This window comes from Sitodiplosis mosellana, unplaced genomic scaffold, assembly GCF_009176505.1.
Source record: "Sitodiplosis mosellana isolate CC-2019 unplaced genomic scaffold, AAFC_SMos_1.0 Smas_scaffold_6166, whole genome shotgun sequence".
In the NCBI taxonomy this organism is placed as follows: Eukaryota; Metazoa; Arthropoda; class Insecta; order Diptera; family Cecidomyiidae; genus Sitodiplosis; species Sitodiplosis mosellana.
The window spans coordinates 753,967-776,370 of NW_022601407.1; the positions used below are offsets into that span (position 1 = coordinate 753,967).

Genomic DNA, 22,404 nt, shown 5'->3' on the forward strand with positions numbered 1-22,404 from the left:
TGTATTGTATTGTACACTCATTTACCTAGCTCTTCATTTACGTTCAATTCGATCATAACTCTCACCATTCCTTTTCTAGGATTCGAAATCAATTGGAAAACGAGACCACAACAGCACTTCGCGCATTCGAACTTCATATGAAGCTGAAAATCTACCGACCTCAACTTCATATGAACCTGAAAATCACCGAAACATTCATTCATTTGAGACATAATTCAGAAAGCTGAAAAAATAACCAGCACGAACATTTATTTTTTAAGGAAAAAATTTGAACATTTAATTGTGATACGATACGATATGATTCGATTTGATAAAATACAATTAATTCTCCTACATTCTAAAACTAGAAGATTACCTTAGTTTAATAACAAAGTAGAATCCGCATAAATTTAATTGAAAATGAGAGTGGACGGTTAACATTCTCATGAAAAAAAAAACATATATAATGGGTATGATTGTGATAAAATATTCAAATGAACAATTGTCTGCCATAAAAACTTCATTCCAAAGTTATAAATAATAATATTACCTTCAAATGATACATGATCGGTTCGATGATAAAAATCGACATTGCGATTCAAAATAACAAATATGGATTTTAAGAAAATTATTTCTTCTTAAATTCACAGTCTAATGTGGAATTTCGAATGGATGCAATTTCATTACAATTTATGGGTTGAAATGATTAAACAAAACAAAAAAAACAAAAAGAAAAATCGATTGTTATAATTACAAAGCTATGGGAAATATTCTTGAAGGTGGATAAATAAACTAAATTGCAAACTGGGCTTATTGTTTCAGGGTTTATTATTATTTGCCATCTTATTAACAGCCACCATAGCTGGTGGTCGAATGGCATTATTGCCGGGGCTTTGAACCGAACGTCGCTTCTTAATGCGTGACTGTAGTGTTTCTAGTAAACCATTGAGTACATCGTTGTTGGGAATTTTTTTGGCGAATAGCAACCGCTTCACTGAATCATCGTAAGTGAGCAATGCAACCATGTTCTGTAGTAGGAAGCCATAACAATACTCGATTAACTTTGGTGCGTTGTAAACCTGAAATGAAACAATTTATTTTTTTCATGTGTATGTGACTCATTGAATGGCACAGTGCTTAGTTGAAAATGCAACGAGTAGAGCATTCTGCAACATACCTTGGCATGAATGTACATGGCCACCACATTATCGATGTCAATCATTTGCGAGCACCGGGCCTCTGTGTATCGTAGCAAATCCTCTAGTTGAAAGAAACTTGCGGCTGCCATCAATTCCAGTATATCACCGGGTGCAACGACATCGAATGAATTACATCCACCACTGTACAAAAATTGCATGACCAACTGCATAATGCAACCGAGTATAAATGGAAATGATGATCCAGAAGAAGAAAAAGAAATGGTAAAATCAGTTTTATTGTCATGATGTCATTAAATGTGAAGTGGTTACTCACTTGGAATATATGATACCGAATGTCGTTGATCTGCACGGTCGGTGTATTTCCGTCGCTCAGCTTCGAACTCAGCATACTTTGGAAGCGTGGTGATGCTGTGACAAGAACTATTTTATGACCATAAAATATTTTACCCTCCACTCTGCAAATCAAACAGTGTATAAAAGACATAAGCGTTGTTGTTTTGTTTGTCATTTCTATTGTTGAGACAAAAAGGGACGGATGTTCTTGTGGCATTTTTTTTAAAGCTTGCATTACAAATAATAAGAAAAGACATAATAGGAAATGGTCTTCGGAAAATGTGTAGTATTGGCCATGTTCTGCAAATTTGCCCGATGGCAACTTTTTGCTATCTCTTTTCCATTACTCGTATTCCATTTTTGAAAAAAAGGCTGAACAAATCGGCGTTCTCATAATCAGATTGTATTACGGCATGGTTTTATTGATGTTTGCTTTTATTATTTGATAAATGAACGAACGTGGTACGATAATAAAAATTGTTTACCTGAACATAACGTCACTCAGCTCCGGATTATTCACAAATTTCGGATCGATGCGTGATCCATTCGCCGGTTGCAACACAGGCTCTTTTATTGGTTTTATAGGTTTCCAGCCGAAGCACGTCGCAAATATATCAGCTAACAATAACGTTGTTCCCTCTTTCTGCAATATCCAAACCCAGTCAGGTTAGACATTAATAGTTGTTATTCTCATCAAATGGTCCAAAGGACTTACCTTGCTGTAGCGAAAAATATTGAATAATAATGGAAGACATTCTGTGACAAATTGCGAACTGTAATCGTCTGGGCACACTTGCAGGAAGTCCTGCAATAATTGATCAATAACTGAATCGAGCCGTAGCTCATGTGCAGCGGATAAAGCATGCATCCAGCAATGCAGAGTCCATGGTACGCCCAGTGCACGGAGTTCAATTGTTATGTCTATTCCGATAAATAAAACCATAAAAAAGTTTAGCTTCTTATAAAATGTCATCTTTCAAAGCAACAATGTAGGCGATTATACGACTTTGAGTGCGTATTTGAGAATTCATTTCCTATTTGGAATACAGCTCACCTAAATGATTGTTCTCCGCACTGTGATACATTGCTTCTTGCAGACATTTAATTTGGGTTTTTGTCATGGATGGTGGAATTTCATTTTGACGTTCGATATTTGGATTTCGTGCATTGTTATCGCCCTCAGCAAGCATTTCTTCCAGTGACAATACCTCTTGACTAACCGGTGCCAACGGATGAGATAAAAGCTTTCGCAATGTGGCCCGTTGATCGTGTGCAGCAGCTACAGATATTGCACTATAGCAGCCGCGCTGTGCTGTTCCCGAGAAACAAAGTGAATCCTTGTGTTGTGTGGACAAAAATGCATTGGCGCCATGCGACAGCAGCAGCGCTACGATGTCAACCGATCCAGAGCCACTCGACACTTGCAGTGGTGTCAACGTGCATTTATCATCACTCAAACATGCGCCACCTTCTACATTCGCACCGCGCTCCAAAAGCATGCGCACAGCGTTATAATTTCCTAATGTATATTTGCAATCACAGTCAATGAAATTAAAAGAAAATATTTTTTCTGAAAGTATTCTGGGTTGTACTTTGATACGTGAACACATTATGCGTTGTTTTTATCATAAAGCATTCGATTGATGAAATACTAGGGGGTAGGAACACAAGCGCTTGAGACGAATTCGTACGAATATTCGTGAATTCTTGTGATTGTGTATACGAGACATTCGCAGCGCAGTGAGTTTACAACAACAATAACAAAGCCACGAACGCATGAATATATGCGAATACATACGAATGACACAACTTGTTCCTAGCCTCTAGATGGAATAGTAATTAGAAGTATAATCAATAGAATACCTCGGCATGCCGCAAACGTGATTGCTGTCCAGTGTTGAGTTTCCGGATGGATGGCCGAACATGTTGAGAGACCGATTGAAGGTACCTCTACATTTGGATCAGCATTTGCATCCAGTAATTGCTGTATAGCCATTTCATCATTTCGAATGGCGGCGATCATCAGTGCCGTCATACCAGCTTGATTTAAAGTATCGTATCGTGTTGATGATGGCAAAAGGGTTCCAGCTTGTATTAGGAGTTCTGGTCGTCCAGTGAGCATCAAACGAAATGCTAATGCTATAGTCGCTCTTCTTGCATATTCATTATCATCAATGATAACCTGGAATAGTTTGTTTGAATTTAAAATAGTTCAAATGAAGAATTGAATGGAAGAATCTCTCCAATTCCAAGAAAGGTTGATATGGTTTTTTTTTAAATTTCTTACGTGAACATTTGGGTTTGAAACGATTGATGGTTGAATTTGTGTAGGCGACTGTGGTTTCATTGAAAATGTGCTTCTCTTCGGTGGTAGTTCCTCATCAGAACCAACAGCTCTAGGAGAACAATCAACTCCGGGCAAAAGCAGCCTGGCCGCTTGCATTATGTCATCGCTATCGATGATGAGAGAATGACGATATTCCGCATGAGCCGAGGCAACTCGAAGCCATTCAACAAGTGGCGGCAAAACAACGTATGCTCTCTCATAGCACAGCTCTTGCACACTGCTATTTCCATTCGATGCACTGTTACTCTCTGTAAAAGATAGTTAAATTTTAATGAAAAAATAAACAAAAATAATGCAATCATCGGGAAAGAATACCTTCATTGTGTTCAAGCTGTGAACAACGCATGAAATAGAATAGAGCCACTAGGGCGGTGTGCGACAAAGCTGTGTGATTGAATTTATTTTGTGCTCGAAGTACCAGATCCTTTAGTTCGGCAACGCTTCCAACGCAAGTGGTTAATAGGCACGGTGAATTGGTTGGAATGTTTGGATTTGAGCCAATCGATGACTGGCTTGCCCAACTCTTACCCATTGTCAAAGCACCAGATGCAATACGGCCGGCATTCAAATGGGCATAGGGCTGCAAAAGTCCCCACAAATCACCACTAGTTGCAATAGAGTGTTCTAGTCCAGTTGCAGTCAGGGATAAAGTTGGGTCGGATGGAATACATTGAAGAATTATTTCTTCAAGTAAATTCTCGAGGCCGGCACACAAATAAACCGCTGAATATTCGTGCACAAATCGCCCGAGCCGTGCATCAGACATCCAACGATGAAAACGGCCAACGGATAATTGAAGTCCAGCACGTGAGGACTTACTCTGTCGCAGTGAACTGTCGCCCGGCACACCAAACATTGCGGCTGCTCTCAAAAACGCTTTAATACACGATCCAGCCAATGCTGGACAGAGTACAATTTTGAATGCACCAGCTACTTCATGTTTCGAACACAAACCCAATCCGGTCGATAGACGTTGAATTTCTCGTGCTACCCGAACGAGAGCTCTCTGCAGCAAATATCCAAGTCGAGGGATCGTTTCAAGCGATATGCGCTCAGAATATTCACGACAACGTCCCGTTCGAACGACACGCAGTAAACAGTGTTGACTCCATGGTGGATGCTGTAACTCAACCAGACGATTATGTGAATCAATCCAAACAAATTCATCGGCACTTGTTACGTTTGTGTTGACTGTTTCCAGTGATGAATATCGACCCAATCGACGAGGTTCCATTTCAGAACCAGCACTGAGGCTACTGTACGTACTGGTGCTAGTTTGCGATCGCATTGTCAACTGTTGTATTGCTAGTTTGATATCTTCAAGACCGTTCCCATTCCACGGCCCTTTGGCGGGTGTTGATCGATGTCGCGCTCTTGAATGGCCCGCACTTGTGCTGGACCTTGTGCTTCGATTTGTCACTCCAGCAGCTAAACGGTCTTCTGGCAACGGGCCTAGGGCTATATTGTTAAAATAAATTTAATGAGAAATATTGTAAGCACATTTATAACCATCGTTCACGGAAAATTTTGTATATAACATCTCAACTGTTGAAATGGGATCACATGGACCAGTGGGATGTACTAACCCCTCTTCAAATATTTTTTCCCTTGAAATGATAAAGTGCGCGTTGCTGTCAATATCGTCATAAATTTTCTTAATTTTTCATATTGAAGCTCAAGCATGGGCAATTTACACCATATAAAATGAACTTTCAAAGGAAATGTAGACAATGTACACTTACCACAACCAGGTGAACTACTTCCGTGACCAGTGTCAGACATCGAGGCATGGCCCGAGGAACGGTTTTCGTCTGAAGAGCTATGACATTCTTGAACACGCTGCAGACCACGGACCATTTCGTTAGTACCACCGTGATGATGTGTGCGCATAATTATTGTATTTTTCTGTTGATTCAATAGATTCTGTGATGCTTCAGTACTTTGTACGACTGCTTTAGATTTGAGTGCATTGTTGTTGTTGTTGTTGTTGTTGTTGTTGTTATTGTTGTTGTATTTTTGTACATTGACACTGCCGTTCATCAATTGATTTTCATTTAAATTACCATGCATCACTTTTCGCTGGTTGCTCAGATTCGAGCTAAGCATTGGTGGTTGTGATTTAACGGGAATACTTTGTATGGTGAGCTTGGCTGGTCCAGCTATTGGTCGATGCGGAATTGGTTTACAGTTCATGGATTTCATTTTCATATTCGTTACCATTGATTGGCCATTTGTGTCACGCTCAGGAATCATTGTGCTCAAATTAGTCATGTTCCCATTGGTCGTAACTGTTCCAATCAAACAAGTAGTTGCATTTGAATTTCCACCATGACTCATCGAGCCATCGATGGTATCCACACTCTTGGGCGACATCGTAATTGTGCTTGTATTTGTCGTCGTCGACACATTACCTGGCATATTTGATGGGGTTACTGAATTAAATTCATTCATTGGACTTTGATCATTTCCTATAAAGTTCCAATAATAGCCAAGTTTAGTCAAACGAATGAAAAATATAGAAATGAAAAAAAAACCATTTAAAAAATAATTTCTGAATAAAATATATGCACCTTTTGGCCGAAAGGCCACCTCTTTTGGAGTTCTAATTGCAGGTGTTGCTGTAGCCGGGCTGTGAACACGGATCGATGAATTCATATTCATTGGCAGTGCTGAAGGAGGACTCATTACATTCATTCCATTCGAAGGACTTCTGTTGACCTTGTTGGCATTGCAAGGTACTACTGACGGAGAGGAATTCGGATTTGGTGGAATATAGGCTGTAAATAGTGGAACGTCACGTGTGTTTCCAGATGGCCTGTACGAAAATATATAATTACGTTTGGATCGTAAAAATGTTTTTTTAAGGAGAGCAAACTGTCGTGAAAAAATTACTAGAAATAAAACCTTATCAACTATTATTGTTTGTACATGTTACGTTATAAATATTGTGTTACATTAACTTTAACAAACAATTGAAACAATAATTGGACCATAAAAGAATGAATGTGCGGGTGAGCTTGTATTCCGAGCACCGGATTAAACACGGAATGAGTCATTCGATAGATTTATGAAAAGTTACCGGGATCGCCAATCTTGTTTTCGCCATTCTTGTACGTAACTCCAATCCATAACTCCATACATATTATTGACTTCACCGCCAATATCTAAGAATAAATCATTTCCATCTTCGATTGCATCGAAACTGTCTGCATCGTCAGTGTCGGGGCTTTCAATTGATCGCACTAATTTCGTAGCTGCATCGTAGCTTTCATCAATTTTTATATTGATCACACCATTTACAATGCTTTCAATGAACGATGGCAATTTCTTGCCAACTTCCACTTTGCTGGTCTTTGCATCGCTGCAATTGGTCATATCATTTGAATTGTTCAGATTTTTGTCACTTTCATCTTTTTTGCCCTCCACCAAAATTGCAGTTTTGACACTTTTTTGTTGGCATTTCTCTTCCAAGACCGTTTTTAAATGTTTCACCAAGTTGATTGACTCATTTTTCATCATTTTCACATCATTCACTACGGTTACAACTTCTTCGGTGGGACATTTCGAATGAGCTTCATTGCTTTTCGATTGCATTCGAACGGATTGTTGTCGCTTAAACACCATTTCGTCGCACAAACGTTGTGCATGCCTCAAATCTGATCGTTCGTCTGTCACATCGTTGCCGTTCATCCGATTCGCGGAGATTTGTTGCGCTTTCATTTGTTGTTGAAGCTGATTATGTTGCTTTTTACTGGATATCGAATCACCAAAATAGATGACTGTTTTGTGATTTTCCGTTTTAGTTTTGGTTAACTTATCACTGGATTTATGGCGCTTCGATGCAGCCAATGCCGAATCAGTGTCGTTTTGTGGCTGCGAAGCACACTCTGGCATCACTTGCTTCGTCCAGATTTCGTTGCAACTTAGCGACTTTGTTAACATATTTAATTGCTTCATCGAAATTCAATTCACCATCTAATGCTAATTACTGGCCTCAAGTGATTCATGCGCAATGGGCGGCACAATGTAAAAAAAACACTTCACGCAGCGAAACTTGAATGCTTTTTTATGCGAACATCACAAAACTTGCGTCTTCTTCTATCTTCGCTATTTATCCATTTAATGATCATAACAATTGGATCGATTTAGCTTTGGGCTGTATGATCTCTTGTAAATGTCGATATAATCTCCAATTGTTAAAGCACCAATCCACAACTAATCACCATTCATTTAACGCAATAACATCCAAATAACGTTTTGTTTCCATTATTTTTTTCTTCTTCTATTAATGAAGCTAAATATTTCAGCGGTAGCGGTGGCGGCGGCGGCGATCTTCTTGATTGCTAAATGTTTCGGCTTTGTTCAGGTATTTCGTATGCGTTCGAAATCAATTTCCCAAATCCATTAAGAACTGGCGTGCTGTTCAACAAGCATTTATCATATTTTTTACGCATGCCAAAGAAATGTGCGAGATTACAAATCAATTCCATCAGCAGTCCGTTTTCGTTTGAGTTTTACAGTTTTTTTCTTCACAATTTCAACTGAGATGCTTTTTCACAGATCGTAATTTTTCGTAATTACGTTGATTTGAACACTAATCGAATTAGACGAATTTATGTAAAAATTAACTTAGCAACGTTGCAGCTAGCATTGGCGTTAAAAACGTTACAAACTGAAAAAAAGCAGCTCACGCACAAAGCTTGTGTTTTCTTTTTATCACAACATCAAATCTATGCAATTACGATCAATCGTTCGAAGCACGCAATCAATCATGGCTAGTAGTGATGTGATTGGTGGTGAGCTAGTAGTAGAATACGCGCACGCAAAATACACCGATTCACATCCGATTCTTTACAAAGCAATCTAAAGACTGAAATTCATCTACCAGACCAAAAAATAGTATCAATCGGTTAGGAAAACCCAAAAAATGCTTCATTCGGTAGTATAGAGGGACTTGTGCCTCGTATTGTTTGCCATCACTGTTGATATCACATGTATATATATCACCACAGGTGATATACACGTATTCATATATATGTGTGTGTATGTACTTGTGTGTATGTGTACAAATCCGATGATGAGCTTGGTGTTGAGTGATTGTTGTTTGGGCTTCCATTTGATCCATTGCGTATGAATGAGTGAGCGCTTGTGGGAGGTGATCAATTTGCGTATGCTGTGATTGTTTCTGCCATTTCGTTCCTCACTTCTGCTCTACTATTATCAATTTTAATTGCCGATCTATTGTGGGTACGCTTTCAATAATACATATTCGTATCTCGCGCATGCATTGTGCTTCTTCTCTCTTGTTCATTTCCTTTTTGTTTCGTTTGGTTTCTGTGTTTTTTATTGTGTGTTCATAATTACACTCACTATTTGATTTTAATTCAAAACAATGGGCTACGATTCAGTCATTCATTTGTTGTGAGCAAAAGTTTTTTTCTTCATTTCATCGAAAAGTGAATTGGTGCTAGGCTTTTGATCCGAATTGAGCTTCAGCTGTGGGAACGCTCAAGCAGTGACGGTCCTACTGCGATAAGTGCGATACTTGTACTCGCAAGTAAAAGTGATGATATTCAATACAATGCGCACTGAAACGATGCAACAGCTATTCGTTTCGCACCAAAGATTGAACTCAAGTGATCGAATTTCGGTGCAACTTAAAATTCATCACACATCAATGCAAGATCCAACAGTAAGCTAGCACACGAAAAGGGCCACAAAAACAGTCTCGAGGTGAAACAATGCAAAATGACAGTAACAGAAAAAGAGAAGATAATACAAATCCGTCCCGCGATTGTCATACTGTTTTGTATATGAGAAATTTTATATGGAAGAAAAAACGGAGTGTTTTGCTCAACGACAGTACAAAAACTCTCAAACTATGGCTGATCGTTAGCGTTGCAATATTATTGCACACACACTGGCAAAGATCTACACTTGGCCTTTTGAACACTTCTATTTTTTCAGTCGCTAGTTGTTTAAATGGGCAGTAGCCAGAAAACTCTTTCTCACATAATTAAAATGAAGCGAACAGAATAATAATAACGACTTTTTGCTGCTGCTGCTACTACTACTGCTACTGCTGCTGATGCACAGGTACGCACTTTGTTGTGTGTTTCCATAGTCTGTATCTGTATCTGTATCTGTATCTGTATCTGTATCTGTATCTGCTTAGCATGAATCTCTTGCGCATTACATTTGCATTGAATTCAAGCGATCACTTTATATATATTATGCATGCATGCGTACAGCGGGTTCTTCGTCATGGTGTAGTGCTAATCTGCCGTTAGCATATGAGCTATGTGAACGCAATTCAATTATAAATACATGGAGTGTTTCTTTCTGTTTTTCTAGGCAGCTATCGAAAATCGTAATCGCAGCTCCAAAATCTTTTGCTCGCTCGTACCAGAACGTTGGTTCATGAAAAGACATTCGACATTGTTCTTACTTCACATTCGCATTCGCATTCACATTCAAATGAAGCTCATCCGAAAGTTTTATAGTTCATTGACTGCAATAACATTATAATTGTATATTATTAGGAGCAGAGATGCGCGAGCGTTTGGTGTTTCATTGCCATCGTCATTTCCATCAACCATTTGATCAAATCACCAAAAGCAGCAGAACCATTGTTCTATTTTTGGTAAAATACCATAAACAATAATTAAATCCACGAAAAATGTGTGTTCTATTGATTTGTTTTGTTCGCGTGTTGCTTCAAGAAATTCAAAGTCACTAGACCAGAACCGCTACGGCTAACTTAATTGGATCATAGAATTTCGCACAGGCTTCGTTTACTCAACAAATCGTACCATTTGGAGTGAACCACAGTCCGAAATTATTAAAAGTGAGAATTTTTCTTCCCATTTCGCTGCTAAGGGAATTTGTGACTCTCGTCATCAGTTGATGCGAACGCAACTTTGAATAACAATTGAATGTGCGTCTATCCAAAATATAGCGAACGATTGTTGTTCTTGCTTTCGTTTCCAGAGAGATTGAATTGAACTTGTAGTTTTTTTGCTGAATGCTTGATTGAATTCACAGATGACGGACGGATTTATTAGTTGTTTCATTCAAATTTAATGGAATATTTCACTTTTTCGAAGTTCCATATTTCAAGTGAATTATCTGATCTTGATACCACATGCATGTTTGGCGTTAGAGAAATAATACAACAAACAAATATGGCAAGCAACAAAAAATGTCTTCAATTTTTTCAATGGAGAAAAAGGTGAGACGTTTTTTAATTCCATTATACAAAAACTTCATTTTAGGATGCTCTTGAAAATGAAATAGAAAGCAAATGGCTGAATATATAAAAAGTAGCATTTTTTTATTAAGTTTATTTATATTGCTTTTTTATTATTTTTTCACCTGCCATCATTTTTCTCTCATTTCATAGCTGCACAGCAAATTGTATCGAGTTCAATAGCACTGTTGCATATTCACGCATGCGATTGTTCCATTCAAATTTCAAGTGAAACAATAAAAAGACGTCAAATTAGTATTTGAAGGAAAAAAATGTGATGAATAAATCCGTTGACGAAGATTTTGGAAATTCACACAAAAGCAATCGAACGATTCAAGGAATAAACATATGACTGAACTGTCATAATTGGTTTTCTCCGAGCGGTTCATTTGGTTCGCTCTTCATTGTGCGATTGGTTAAATTCGCACACACATAAGAAGAAACATAAAAATGTTTAGAGATAATCAATGATAATGTATAGATATTAATTAATCGTTTGATGTATTATACACAGGTCGGGTCACTAACACTTTCATTTCGGCTCGTGTTGATTTTATTCACCACGCACTGCTTAAATGCATAACCGATTAAAAATCCAAAACCTTGTTATTAACAACCATCAGAGATGGAATATTATCGAGGATAGCATATTTCGTTTGATTATGTGAATGTTAGAGCATCACAGCCAAGCTAAAAATTATTAACACAATGTAAAAGAGCATATCCAGAGTAGCGAAAAAAGTGAGCAATCAACAACAATGGCTGGGTATGCACGAGTATTTTCCCATCAGCTCCCACGCTTTCATCTCGCTTTCAGACGCTGAACACAGTTTGTGTACATTTTTTTTCCTCTCTCCCATCTTTTCGTCTGTATTCTCTCGTTTCCATCCACGACCGATTGATAAAGTTTACCATCATTTCGGTTGCAGTGTGCCAATGCAAAAGATAGCATTAGTTCCCTTTGACGCATCTTTGATCTTCAATTCTCGTTTGTATTTTATTATTTACAGTGCAATTTTTCACTTGCACTTTTCACTTTGCCACATAACACTCTTAAAACAAGAGGAAAAAAACATTCCAGCAAACAATAAGCAACTAAAAGAAAATTAATTGCAGATGCTAGTGCTGCATTGCATCTGTTCAAGCCATGGCTTACATATTTTAATAAATGCGCGGGAGTTTTTAAGCGCAGAATGTAAAAAAAACGACAGCGAAAAAAATTGCAAAGAAATTTTAGATTATGATCGCGAAATGATGTGGCACGCGATGGAAGCGAAATTATGGGTGTATTTCTGCGGTTTTTTTTTGTTATCATCAGATTCAGGAAAAAATGTGGCAATCGAGCTTATTTTCTATTTCATTTGAATCGCATATAGATTTTCAGTTTCATTTGTGGATTAATAAATCAAAGTAGATGCACTTACCGCCTCGGCTTTGGTCGGACGATTTTGTGATTAACATTGGTGATGCAAACTGGGCTGAGAGCGCCAGCTAAATGTTCAACGCCTGCCATTGACGCACGTTTCCTAACGATGAATTTATATGAGATTCTAATTACGGCTTATTCTGAATGAAAACTGCATTCGATTCAACACTTTCGTTCTCTGGCTCGAAGTCGAGCATTCTCAAGAGATTTGAATATCAGCCCAGCTGCAACGAAAAAGAGAAAGAAAATGATGACAACCCCTTTTGAATTCCCATTTCCATTTGTTAATTTTGATCGCGGACGTTAGCTCATTTGATTTTGTACAGTAATAATCGTTCTCGAAATCACTTCACGTACGCAATCGGAATCAAAGTGCTTGAAAATATTTTCTACATTTAATTTTAGATATGTAGAGCTTTCATTTTCCAGCACAAGAATTTTTCCCAATGCAACACGTTCAACAGCTATATAAAATTCAACTACAGCAATAAAGCAACTTATTGGTAATCTTCCAATGTTTTCCTTGCTTCGTATTTTTCGATTAAAATGGATGCATTCTATGGCATTCAAAATTGTGTGAACGTAAATTCAAACATAAGAACATCTGCACTACATTCTCTTCAAATATGTATAGATGGAATCGAGTGAGAAATGATATTTTCAGTAGTGTCAATCGCTCGTTACATTCGTAACAGTTCCAGAAATTATAAATCTTTCTTTTCAATATTCAGCAAGTTTGAAAACTCTAACATTGTTCGATTTGTATAAATTAAATGAACATTGTTTGCAATGTAAACAATTTGCGAAATGATGGACTTGAATCGATTCGAGATAAATTGTTTGAAGTGGTCGCTTTCAAGAGCGGACCGAGACAATGTAAATATTTCTTATGAGCCAAAGTGCACTTTGTTCATATAAACTTGGCATATGAAAGGGAAATAGTTCAATTGATAAAATTGATGATCAACATCATGTCCGAGACGATACACGATTACTCTCAAGCATATCGGGCCTATCAATTAGCTGATTATCATTAAAGTTGTATTAAGAGCGGTAATAATCCGAAGGACGTATGGAAAATTAACCAAGATGTATTCAATATTTATTCTTCGTTTGCTAGTTTCAACTAATATTAATTCCATTGACATAATTTCAACCGAGTCAGCAATTAATAGTTACTATAGTTGCGAAAAAAGCAAATGTGATAAAATGGCTGATAATTTAGCTCTATGTTTGTGTGAAAATCGTGGCTATAAATTATACAGAGCAGTTGTGGTAAGCATTTATGTGAAATGAAAAGGTTTTGTCCCTTTGCCGGGGCCTTTGTTTACAAGTGTTGCCTGTATGTGTTTTTGTGTATGTATATATACTTTTTGTGGCTATTTAATGAAAACCTTATGGTTTTTGGGTACCATCATAATTTCATTTCCATTAACAATTTGTGTCGACAATATTAATGGTGCCGGGTGACGATATATGTATATAAACATTTTTCAGGGTGCTCATTTGCCACTGAAATGCTCCGAATTAAATTTGAAACAAACGATTTTGTTTTATGAGCTATTCCAACTACCGCAGCAATATTTTGGGATGTTGACGACTGCCGAAATACTCGAAAAAATTATCTGAGTGACAAAATTTCACAAAACTATGTAATTTTGGAGCAGCAAATGCGATTAGATGTTTGGCCGAGTGCAAATCTATTGAAGTGAAAGAGTCGTTCGCGAATAAGCACCACAAACACCACGATGAAAATTTTAATGAATTTTAATATAATATTTGTCGACCGGAAAATGGGATATTTATTGCGAAAAATTTCGGTCGTTTCATTTCCGAAACAAACACCACGCATCGTGATTCATTGCGGGAATGTACTGGCCAACGATCGAAACCAAATGTATGTATGTGAGTGCCAGTATAATGGTTTGTAGGACAAGAAAATATTTGCATGTGGTTACACCGCTCTGCATCGATCCAAGTATGTGTTTGTGTGTGTATTTGTGCAAACGATGGGTATTTTCAATTTTTCACTCGAAAAGTGTTTCATTTCGCTGACATCCTACGGATATTTATGCGTTTGAAAGCATTAATTTTGTGCCTACAATGTAAGCTTTGGCTGCGGCTGTGGCTTTCATTACCATCGCGCCGATCTAAATGGTCACGATTATCGTGGCATTTCGAATCATTTGATAAGCATTAACATTGATTAAAATTGCATTTGAACCACTGACACATATTGCATCCGCAGAAAGAATGTGCGTTTCTTCCAAATTCACCAAATGTGAACTATTTTAATGCCAGTCACATTGTGCTTGGTACATAGCTTGGTACCGAAAGCATCTCGAATTTTAATTATGTAAGGCTTTTGCTTTGCCGGTATTTCGATGTTCTATTGCATATCATCGATATGCGGACTGTCATGCGTTTGTGATTAAGAGCACCATGTATATTGCATGTGTATTTGGCCATATTCCGGGACCGTGAACGGGATTTATAGCGCAATATGTTGTGTCATCTCTTTCCCACCGCCCAGAGATAACCTACTTCATCGTTCGCCATTCCAAAGAACTCCGTACGCTTGCAAAATGCAAAATATACATTGCCCGATATACTCTCGTTAAAATGCTCCACCGTCACTCGACAACACACAATATATTATCCTGTGGTGCATAATAATTACAAATAAATATTCAGAAAGGGCCATAATCATAAATCTATAAATGTTATTTACATCTATCTGTGACTAAGGATGGATCTAGTGCAGTGTGTTTGCTTGTGCAATGTGCATTGTGCATCCAGCACATTTGGATGTGAAGCTATACATTTTCGAATGACGCAGTTCATAGCGGCGGCTGTTATTTGATTTTCGCGAAATATTGTCATACACTCTGCAAGTGCATCTATGCAATAATAATAATAGCATAGAAACAATGTTGCCAGGGGGGCCGTAATAATTTTTTTTATTGATTCTCACATTAAATAACTACTTATAAATTCGAGTGTGCTTTTAGAGAAACGATTCAAAAGTTTTTTTTTATAGTTAAACCGCTAAAAATATACATGAGCACGTTCATTGTACACAAATTATGTTTTCTTTCATAACAAAAACACCGATTTAATTTCAAGTTAGTTGTATACGAAAATCAATCGCAAAAATCTGTTATGTATACCACGCAATAATAAATAATCAACTTTTAATAGTTCAATTCAAGTGCCGATATTTGATACGTACGTAATTTTCATGATGGTCATTGTGGGTTAATGCTAATTTTCATGAATCATTTGAATCAGAATGCAGGTTTTGATTAAATGTTATGCTAAATTAATTGTATTTGTTTTGAGAAAATTCATTAATTATATTGCCATGGTATGTGGAAAACGACAGCAGAGATTGTACTATTATTTGTGGAACAATCAAATGCAATTGTCGTCCAAAGAACTCTTTTCAAAACAAACAAAATTCAATTTGGATGAGAGCACAAAATTGGAGTCGAAAGTTGAAAATAGAATCTATTTAAAACAAATTGAACGAGCTGACAAAAGTAAGGTGAAAACAGAACGCAACCAAAATGGAAAGTGAAATAATGAGAAAGTAGACAACGCCTTTTGTTTATATGGCCAACATAGCAAATGTGTAAAGGAGAAAGAGAAAGAGAGAGAGAGAGAGAGAGAGCCAGCAACGCACTTAGATATGCATGTGAGTTGTAAATATTTTTAGAATGTGTTAAAATATTCATTTTGTGGCGGCTAATAATTTTTGAGAGGAAAATGAGAGGAAAACTTTAGTTGGCGATGCTGTTGATGGCATTCATTCGACACAAAGAGGCACGAAAAACAAGCCTCAACCGAAACTTCATGTGAAAAATTGTGCGCAAAGTGTAGCTAGCTACACAGTCAGGCATTCATATAACCAAACTGAATCGGTGTTTCTTTGTCTTGGCTATGTCATGGCTATGGCTATGGTAGTAAACATGAACATCATTCCGTCGCTTGTTTCGGTTGTTTCTTTACGCCTTTGCCGGTATACTCATCTTTATGCTTGTGCTTTATTATTTCCCAATTTTCATTCTTGCTTCATGTTTTCTCTCTCTCTCTCTCGTGCTTAATTTCAACTTGCTTTTCCCTTGCTTCAGTCATATGAAGCCTGTGCGAAACAATTTTCGAAACGAACTCTTTGAGCTGTAGTCTTGCATCTTTCCTTCTCACTCTTTTACTGACACATTTGCGTTTCATCTACAGTTGAGCTTTGGCAAATAGTTCATTTATGCTTTTGGGACTTTCAATTTGATTCTTTATTCCTCTCATATGTTTTCTTTTCCATAGCCATTCTTTGTTCTCGATGTACACTGAAGTTTTCTTTTGAATGCACGCATACACAAATAGACTCACATTGTTTTTGCCACGCACACTCTCCACCACCGAAATTGTTCTATTTGTTTTCTTCCTTTGTTTCCTTCTTCGTTTTTCGGTGTAATTGTGAAATGCTTGCAATTTGAATTTTCGAGTGCGAGTTTGATAGAGTGGGCGAAATGTGTAAAAAAAGCACCAATTTAACAAAAGTGCATATATAGTATATGAAACGAAGTGAGGGAGCAAAACGGCTCGGTACATAGACGAAAGGAGAAAAAAGCACACCAAATGGTGTTTGTATGTATGGTACATTAAATGCACAGAACGCCAACATTTAAATTCACGAAATAATACCTTTGTTCGTTGCACACTGTTTCGCACCCGCTTGCCGCCTGCTTGTTATACGCACCAAACTCACAAAATGTAATACATATTAATTTAATTACAAACTTACAGAAACATTCTTCCGATTGTAGATTTTACTCTGTGTTTAATACACTTGCATTACTTAAAAGTAAATAGAAAAAAAACCGCAGACTAAAAGTAACCAAGAAGTAAATGAATTTTATAAACCAACTCGACAGTTAGAGTTTTTGAATGGGAAATTCAATGAATTTTTTTCGAAGCAAGTAATAAGGAATGTGAGCACGGGCGGAAAACCAAAGTGAAATTACATCATTCCTTTACTTCAAAATGAATATTTTGGATGTTTTGCGCAACTCCATAAAAGTTTTTTTATGTTGAAATTTCCTCTCGAAAAATGTATAATTTTATCAAAGCTGACATCACATACAAACGCAACTGTCTACACATTCCTTTTCCATTAATATTCATCCACCCCATAGTATGCTAAACAATGCATCATTTTAAAATATAATAATCTTTGCTTGGACTAATCAATGGCTATGGAATTCTGACGTAAAGAATAACTAATACTTGGTAATTGTCTGTAGTATTGAAATTTCATTGCAACTGAAATTGAAACTGACATTTTATACGCCATTTTAACCCAATTGAGAGCTCACTTTTCATTGGAAGTGTAATAAATTTCGCGTAGCTAATGGTTGCGCATACTATATAATGATATATCAATAATGATGATTGATCAAACAAATCTAAAGTCAAGTGCAATGTTCCGTCTAAGACGAGCTGGTACAGAAATTATCTGTTCCTAATGCGTTGTTCCTTCGGTAAAAAAGCAATTCGTCTATTTTATCAGAACTGTACAATAAACTCTAACTTCTTTCGCTTGCATCATATGTAAAATCCTGTGTTTTATTCAATAGATTTTGACTGAATCCATTGTTATTAGTCTCAATGGTAGAAACGAGCATTTCTCAATGTTGCATTTTGCCAAAGTAATGCTGGCAATTAATTTAACTAAGCACTTAAATTTGTGTAGCGCTTTCGCAGTGTGAATGAAATTTATCAAATGGGCAACAAATCATAATCTTTTGTCAACAAGAAGTATCCAATACGCTTTGTTCTAAACTCAGTTTTTAGCTAAATGTCCTGTAGAACAATATGTTATTAGCAATGTTGGAATTTTAGTAAGAGATAAACTCTGCTGTAATCGTTTACTTTTGCAATGAGTAAATGGGAATTTTCGATTGTTAGATGAGAAATAAAAATATTTTCTGGTAGAACGATTTTTTGGATTCGAGATTTTCCGAAAAAAGAAACATCGAGATAAACAACGGCGATTCACGGTCAGTTGAAAAACAGGCCAGCAATTGTCTGTTCGGAATAGCGTTTAAATGGAAAAGTGTTTCACTTTGAAATCAGTGAATTGTATCTGAAAATTACAATGTGGTGAACAAAGATCAAGTAGCCGGTGGCGGTGAACAAACAGAACATCAAAAAGTTCTCGAGCAACACATTTCTAATTGATATGGAGAGATTATGGATGTCAGGACAGGATGGGACAGGATGAGACAGGCTCGACCAAGTTTGTGGTCATTTTCGAATTGAATCCAAAATAGCCAACCGGAACCGGAACCGAAACGACTAACAGACTGTTTAAATCAAAATTCTTATGCATTTGTGTTTTGGCTTTTAACTTTATTAATTTCTCATGTGCACAATGTAAAATAATTACAATGGGGGATCTTTGATGCACATAAACTGGTTATTGTAGCAAATAACAGCTATTTTGTTGCTGTAAAAGGAAGAGCAGTGAATTATTCAAGCAAAAACCATTGAAAATAAAGTTTTAGGGCGTTTCGCTCAGTCTTTCGATCGTTCAGTCGTTCGCTCGCTCTTGCACGCGGATAGAGAATGACTTGAAAATCGTTTAACTAACGGAAATTAGGTGCTTTGTGTCTTTATGCGATGAAGTCAGCAACAGCGACGAACAACACAGCATTTCACAGTCACTTGACAATGACATTGTCTGCTTTATGGACTTCATTTCGATATTATTCATATGCAAACGGTACAATGATTCCATTTTTATTCCTTCCTCTTTTCGACACAGTTGCATCGCACCATCACAGCCCGTCTCGCACTGCCCTTTTCGCTGTCTTTCTGTCGCACGCTCGAAACCGATTTTGCTCATTTCATATGACAGTAAATAGCATATTTAATAATTCAAAAATGATTTTGTGGTTTGGCGATGTGCGATGCGACACCAGATGAAAGTGTCAACTCTTAAATATTTTATCATCTACATATTAAGGCGTTGACAAAATGACGAAGCCACTGGAAATGCGCTTTATTCGTGTGCACTGTACAGTGTACACTGTATACCCACTTGATTTTTCCACCTCAACTCAATTATACGTTACATCTGGCTGCTTTTCACAATGCAATGTTAGTACACACATGGGCATTCGAAAACTCTCCTAGCAATGTTCACAGCTTTTGAAGAATTTCAGTTCGTTCAAAATCTTAAATCGATGACAAAAAGACAATCTATGTTTGTCATTGCCATGGGTGTTGAATGTCATTCAACGCCACTAAGCTGTAGACATCTCTCTCCGGCTATACGGTAAACAACAGAACCAATACTGAACATGAAAATGACATGTTCAATTGTGTTTGTTTCGTTAGTTTCAACTGTGCCGCTACGAGAGGTCACTTTTGTCGTTTCTTCTTGTTATTTTACATATAAAATCAATGGTATTAGACGAGGATGGTCATTGCCCCCTTTTAAAACATAAACAGAAAAATGAAAAAAAAGATCTAAATCCTGAAATAATTCCTGTAGGAAGGTAGCGGTTAATATATAATTGGCTGACACCAAATTGGCACTTGCACTTTCAATTGATTTTTTGGTGACCGGTCATATTTTCCCCGGTCATAACTTCCCTCATACAAAGTGAATGGAGAATTTATGGCCGAAATATAGGGGAAAAATGACCGGAGAAATTATGCCCTTTAGCCGATTTTTTTCTCTTGAATGCGTTCAAGCCTGTAAATGAATTAAACGAACAGCACTTTAAAAAAAATGGCTATTCAAGAATTGTACATTGTAACTATCAACACCCTGCTCCCTTCGTTGATCGCCTCCAAATACATTTTCATGTGAATTATGAGGCCTTTGCAGTGCAGAATGCGAATAAATTTATTTCATCGGATGAAGGTGTGTATTGATGACATTCCCACTAATGGCTAAATTCTTAAATTGTTGATGGAATAATGCTAATTCACCAAATGCTGATAATAATCTGCATTGCATTTCTAGCGGTTTCCCCTAAATTTGAATAGAATTGTGAGTGGCCGGGCCGTTCCCATTTGATCGAGGGACCGATGCGATTGATATAACATCTAGATAAAATAAAATGCGCACCTGTCTTACACACCCAAGAAAATCATCCGTCATCCACTCACCGCACTAAAAGAGCAATTAGACACACAAACACCCACACACGCCTTTGGCGTTTTATAGCAACACTAGAATAGTGTAATATTTTACATATGTCTATTCCATATTCAAAATTCGCTACACAAATTGTGCCAAACTTGTGGAAAACCTACGCTATCGAACGGCTGTGTGCATTATCGCATCGATATTTCTTACCGACCATTAAGTCAAATAACAAATTATTAATTACAGCCTACCAGAATTAGACTTGACAATAAGAACTATCCCATGGGATAATCTTGCAAGATTAGAATATCTTTTCAAATACGAATTTAAGGACAGCCAAGACAATTATGCATAATGCGGGGTATTATTTACCCATGAATGTCCGTATTTTATTTGGAGACCAATGCCAATTACAATCGCGAAAAAGTTTAAGAAGAATGCGGAATATTCAAAAGCCATATTATATGCCACTCAAAATAGTTTTCTGTTGAACTTGAACAAGAGCAGAATGATACTTGTTCAATTTATAATAAATCTAGGGCAGAACGTTTTGACCTATTTCCAAAAGTTGTGCATGGCTGTTGTTTTTCATGGATCATTATTGTGCTGCTGTTGATGATTGATTTGCTTGAAATGGTTACAACATTTTCGGAATCCAGGCCAACGGGATGTTTGGTGGTAAAGCATGAAAATTGAAAATGATGGTAAAAACGAATGATGCCAAAAGCAGCGAATTACCGTCGAACGTCAGTTTGCAGCATTACTTAAAGATATATTTTTGGTTATACTTGGTGTTGTCTAATATTGGAAATGTTGTTCTTAATACCAAGATTTAGCCGATTTTCCTCTGCCATATATTTTTTCATTCTGTATTTTCTCTCATTTCATTTTTCCTTTTCATTTTTCCCTTGAATGTTGAAAAGACCTTTATCAAATGTTTTTTGCCCCTAGGTCATACATTTTTTTTCCGTATTCCAACATATAATGCGAAAGCAACGTATTATGGCCTTATTTCTGTGTTCAATTTCAAGTAAATAATTGACTTTTTTGTTTTCTATTTGTGTTTCGATCTTTTTCAAGTATCACAATACAATCGGGATATGGCCCGGTTCGACTTGTTTGGCTTCAGTTCAATCCAATTTAATCAGAAAACATCATATATTGAAAATACTGAGCGTTTATACATTTGTGTTACATGAAAATGATATGGAAAGAAATAGAATGAAACGAAGATATTAAAACGAAAATCATTTTTGCATATAAATGAAATTGTAATATTGCTTCCACTATGTAGTTTCGCGATGTTCGCGTTTCATTTAAACAGCAGCGGCTGCGAATACTTTTTCCACCATTTAGCTGTGAAAAATGGCAATAAGGAAAATACACTCTTTGCACCATAGAAAAAACGATGGAACATGTATCTCTTTTCTATTCCAACAGTTCAATCTATTCAGAAGCATTTTCCGCTATGTCAGCGAATAATAATAACAGTTTAAGGCTCTTATTGAACATTTGGAAACCATTTTGGAGAATACTTGATGCATTTCTGCAACGGGCCAAACGCTCACATACACATTCATCAGATCAAGGCACATACACACGTTATATAAATCAAGTAACGCACCCAATTGTTGAAGCTGTCTTAAGTGTGCGTCCAAAAATATTAGAGAAAATTTTTAGAGAAAAAAAAACACGACCAAAATCCTCAATCGAACAACGACAGACAGAAAGAAAACATACACTTTGACA

The 22,404-nt window shown here is 36.9% G+C and overlaps 1 protein-coding gene across 4 annotated transcripts in view; it reads right to left on the reverse strand.

The window, feature by feature from the left end:
* Positions 1-247: 247 nt before the first annotated feature.
* The window catches only part of LOC129575048 (ankyrin repeat and BTB/POZ domain-containing protein 2), a 91,777-nt gene continuing 69,620 nt past the window's right edge, over positions 248-22,404 (reverse strand). For 3 of the 4 annotated variants that reach the window (XM_055457870.1, XM_055457869.1, XM_055457867.1), the window contains 12 exons: positions 12,493-12,718; positions 6,390-6,634; positions 5,562-6,287; positions 4,135-5,277; positions 3,760-4,067; positions 3,336-3,654; positions 2,527-2,991; positions 2,188-2,393; positions 1,958-2,115; positions 1,453-1,594; positions 1,157-1,342; positions 248-1,058 (listed from right to left, as the gene is read on the reverse strand). In XM_055457870.1, coding sequence (XP_055313845.1) covers positions 798-1,058; positions 1,157-1,342; positions 1,453-1,594; positions 1,958-2,115; positions 2,188-2,393; positions 2,527-2,991; positions 3,336-3,654; positions 3,760-4,067; positions 4,135-5,277; positions 5,562-6,287; positions 6,390-6,634; positions 12,493-12,581 — 4,248 coding nt within the window. In that variant the 5' untranslated portion in view covers positions 12,582-12,718 and the 3' untranslated portion in view covers positions 248-797. Of the gene's footprint in view, positions 1,059-1,156; positions 1,343-1,452; positions 1,595-1,957; positions 2,116-2,187; positions 2,394-2,526; positions 2,992-3,335; positions 3,655-3,759; positions 4,068-4,134; positions 5,278-5,561; positions 6,288-6,389; positions 6,635-6,898; positions 8,610-12,492; positions 12,719-22,404 lie in introns of those variants that run through there. The other variant, XM_055457866.1, reaches the window with a different exon arrangement.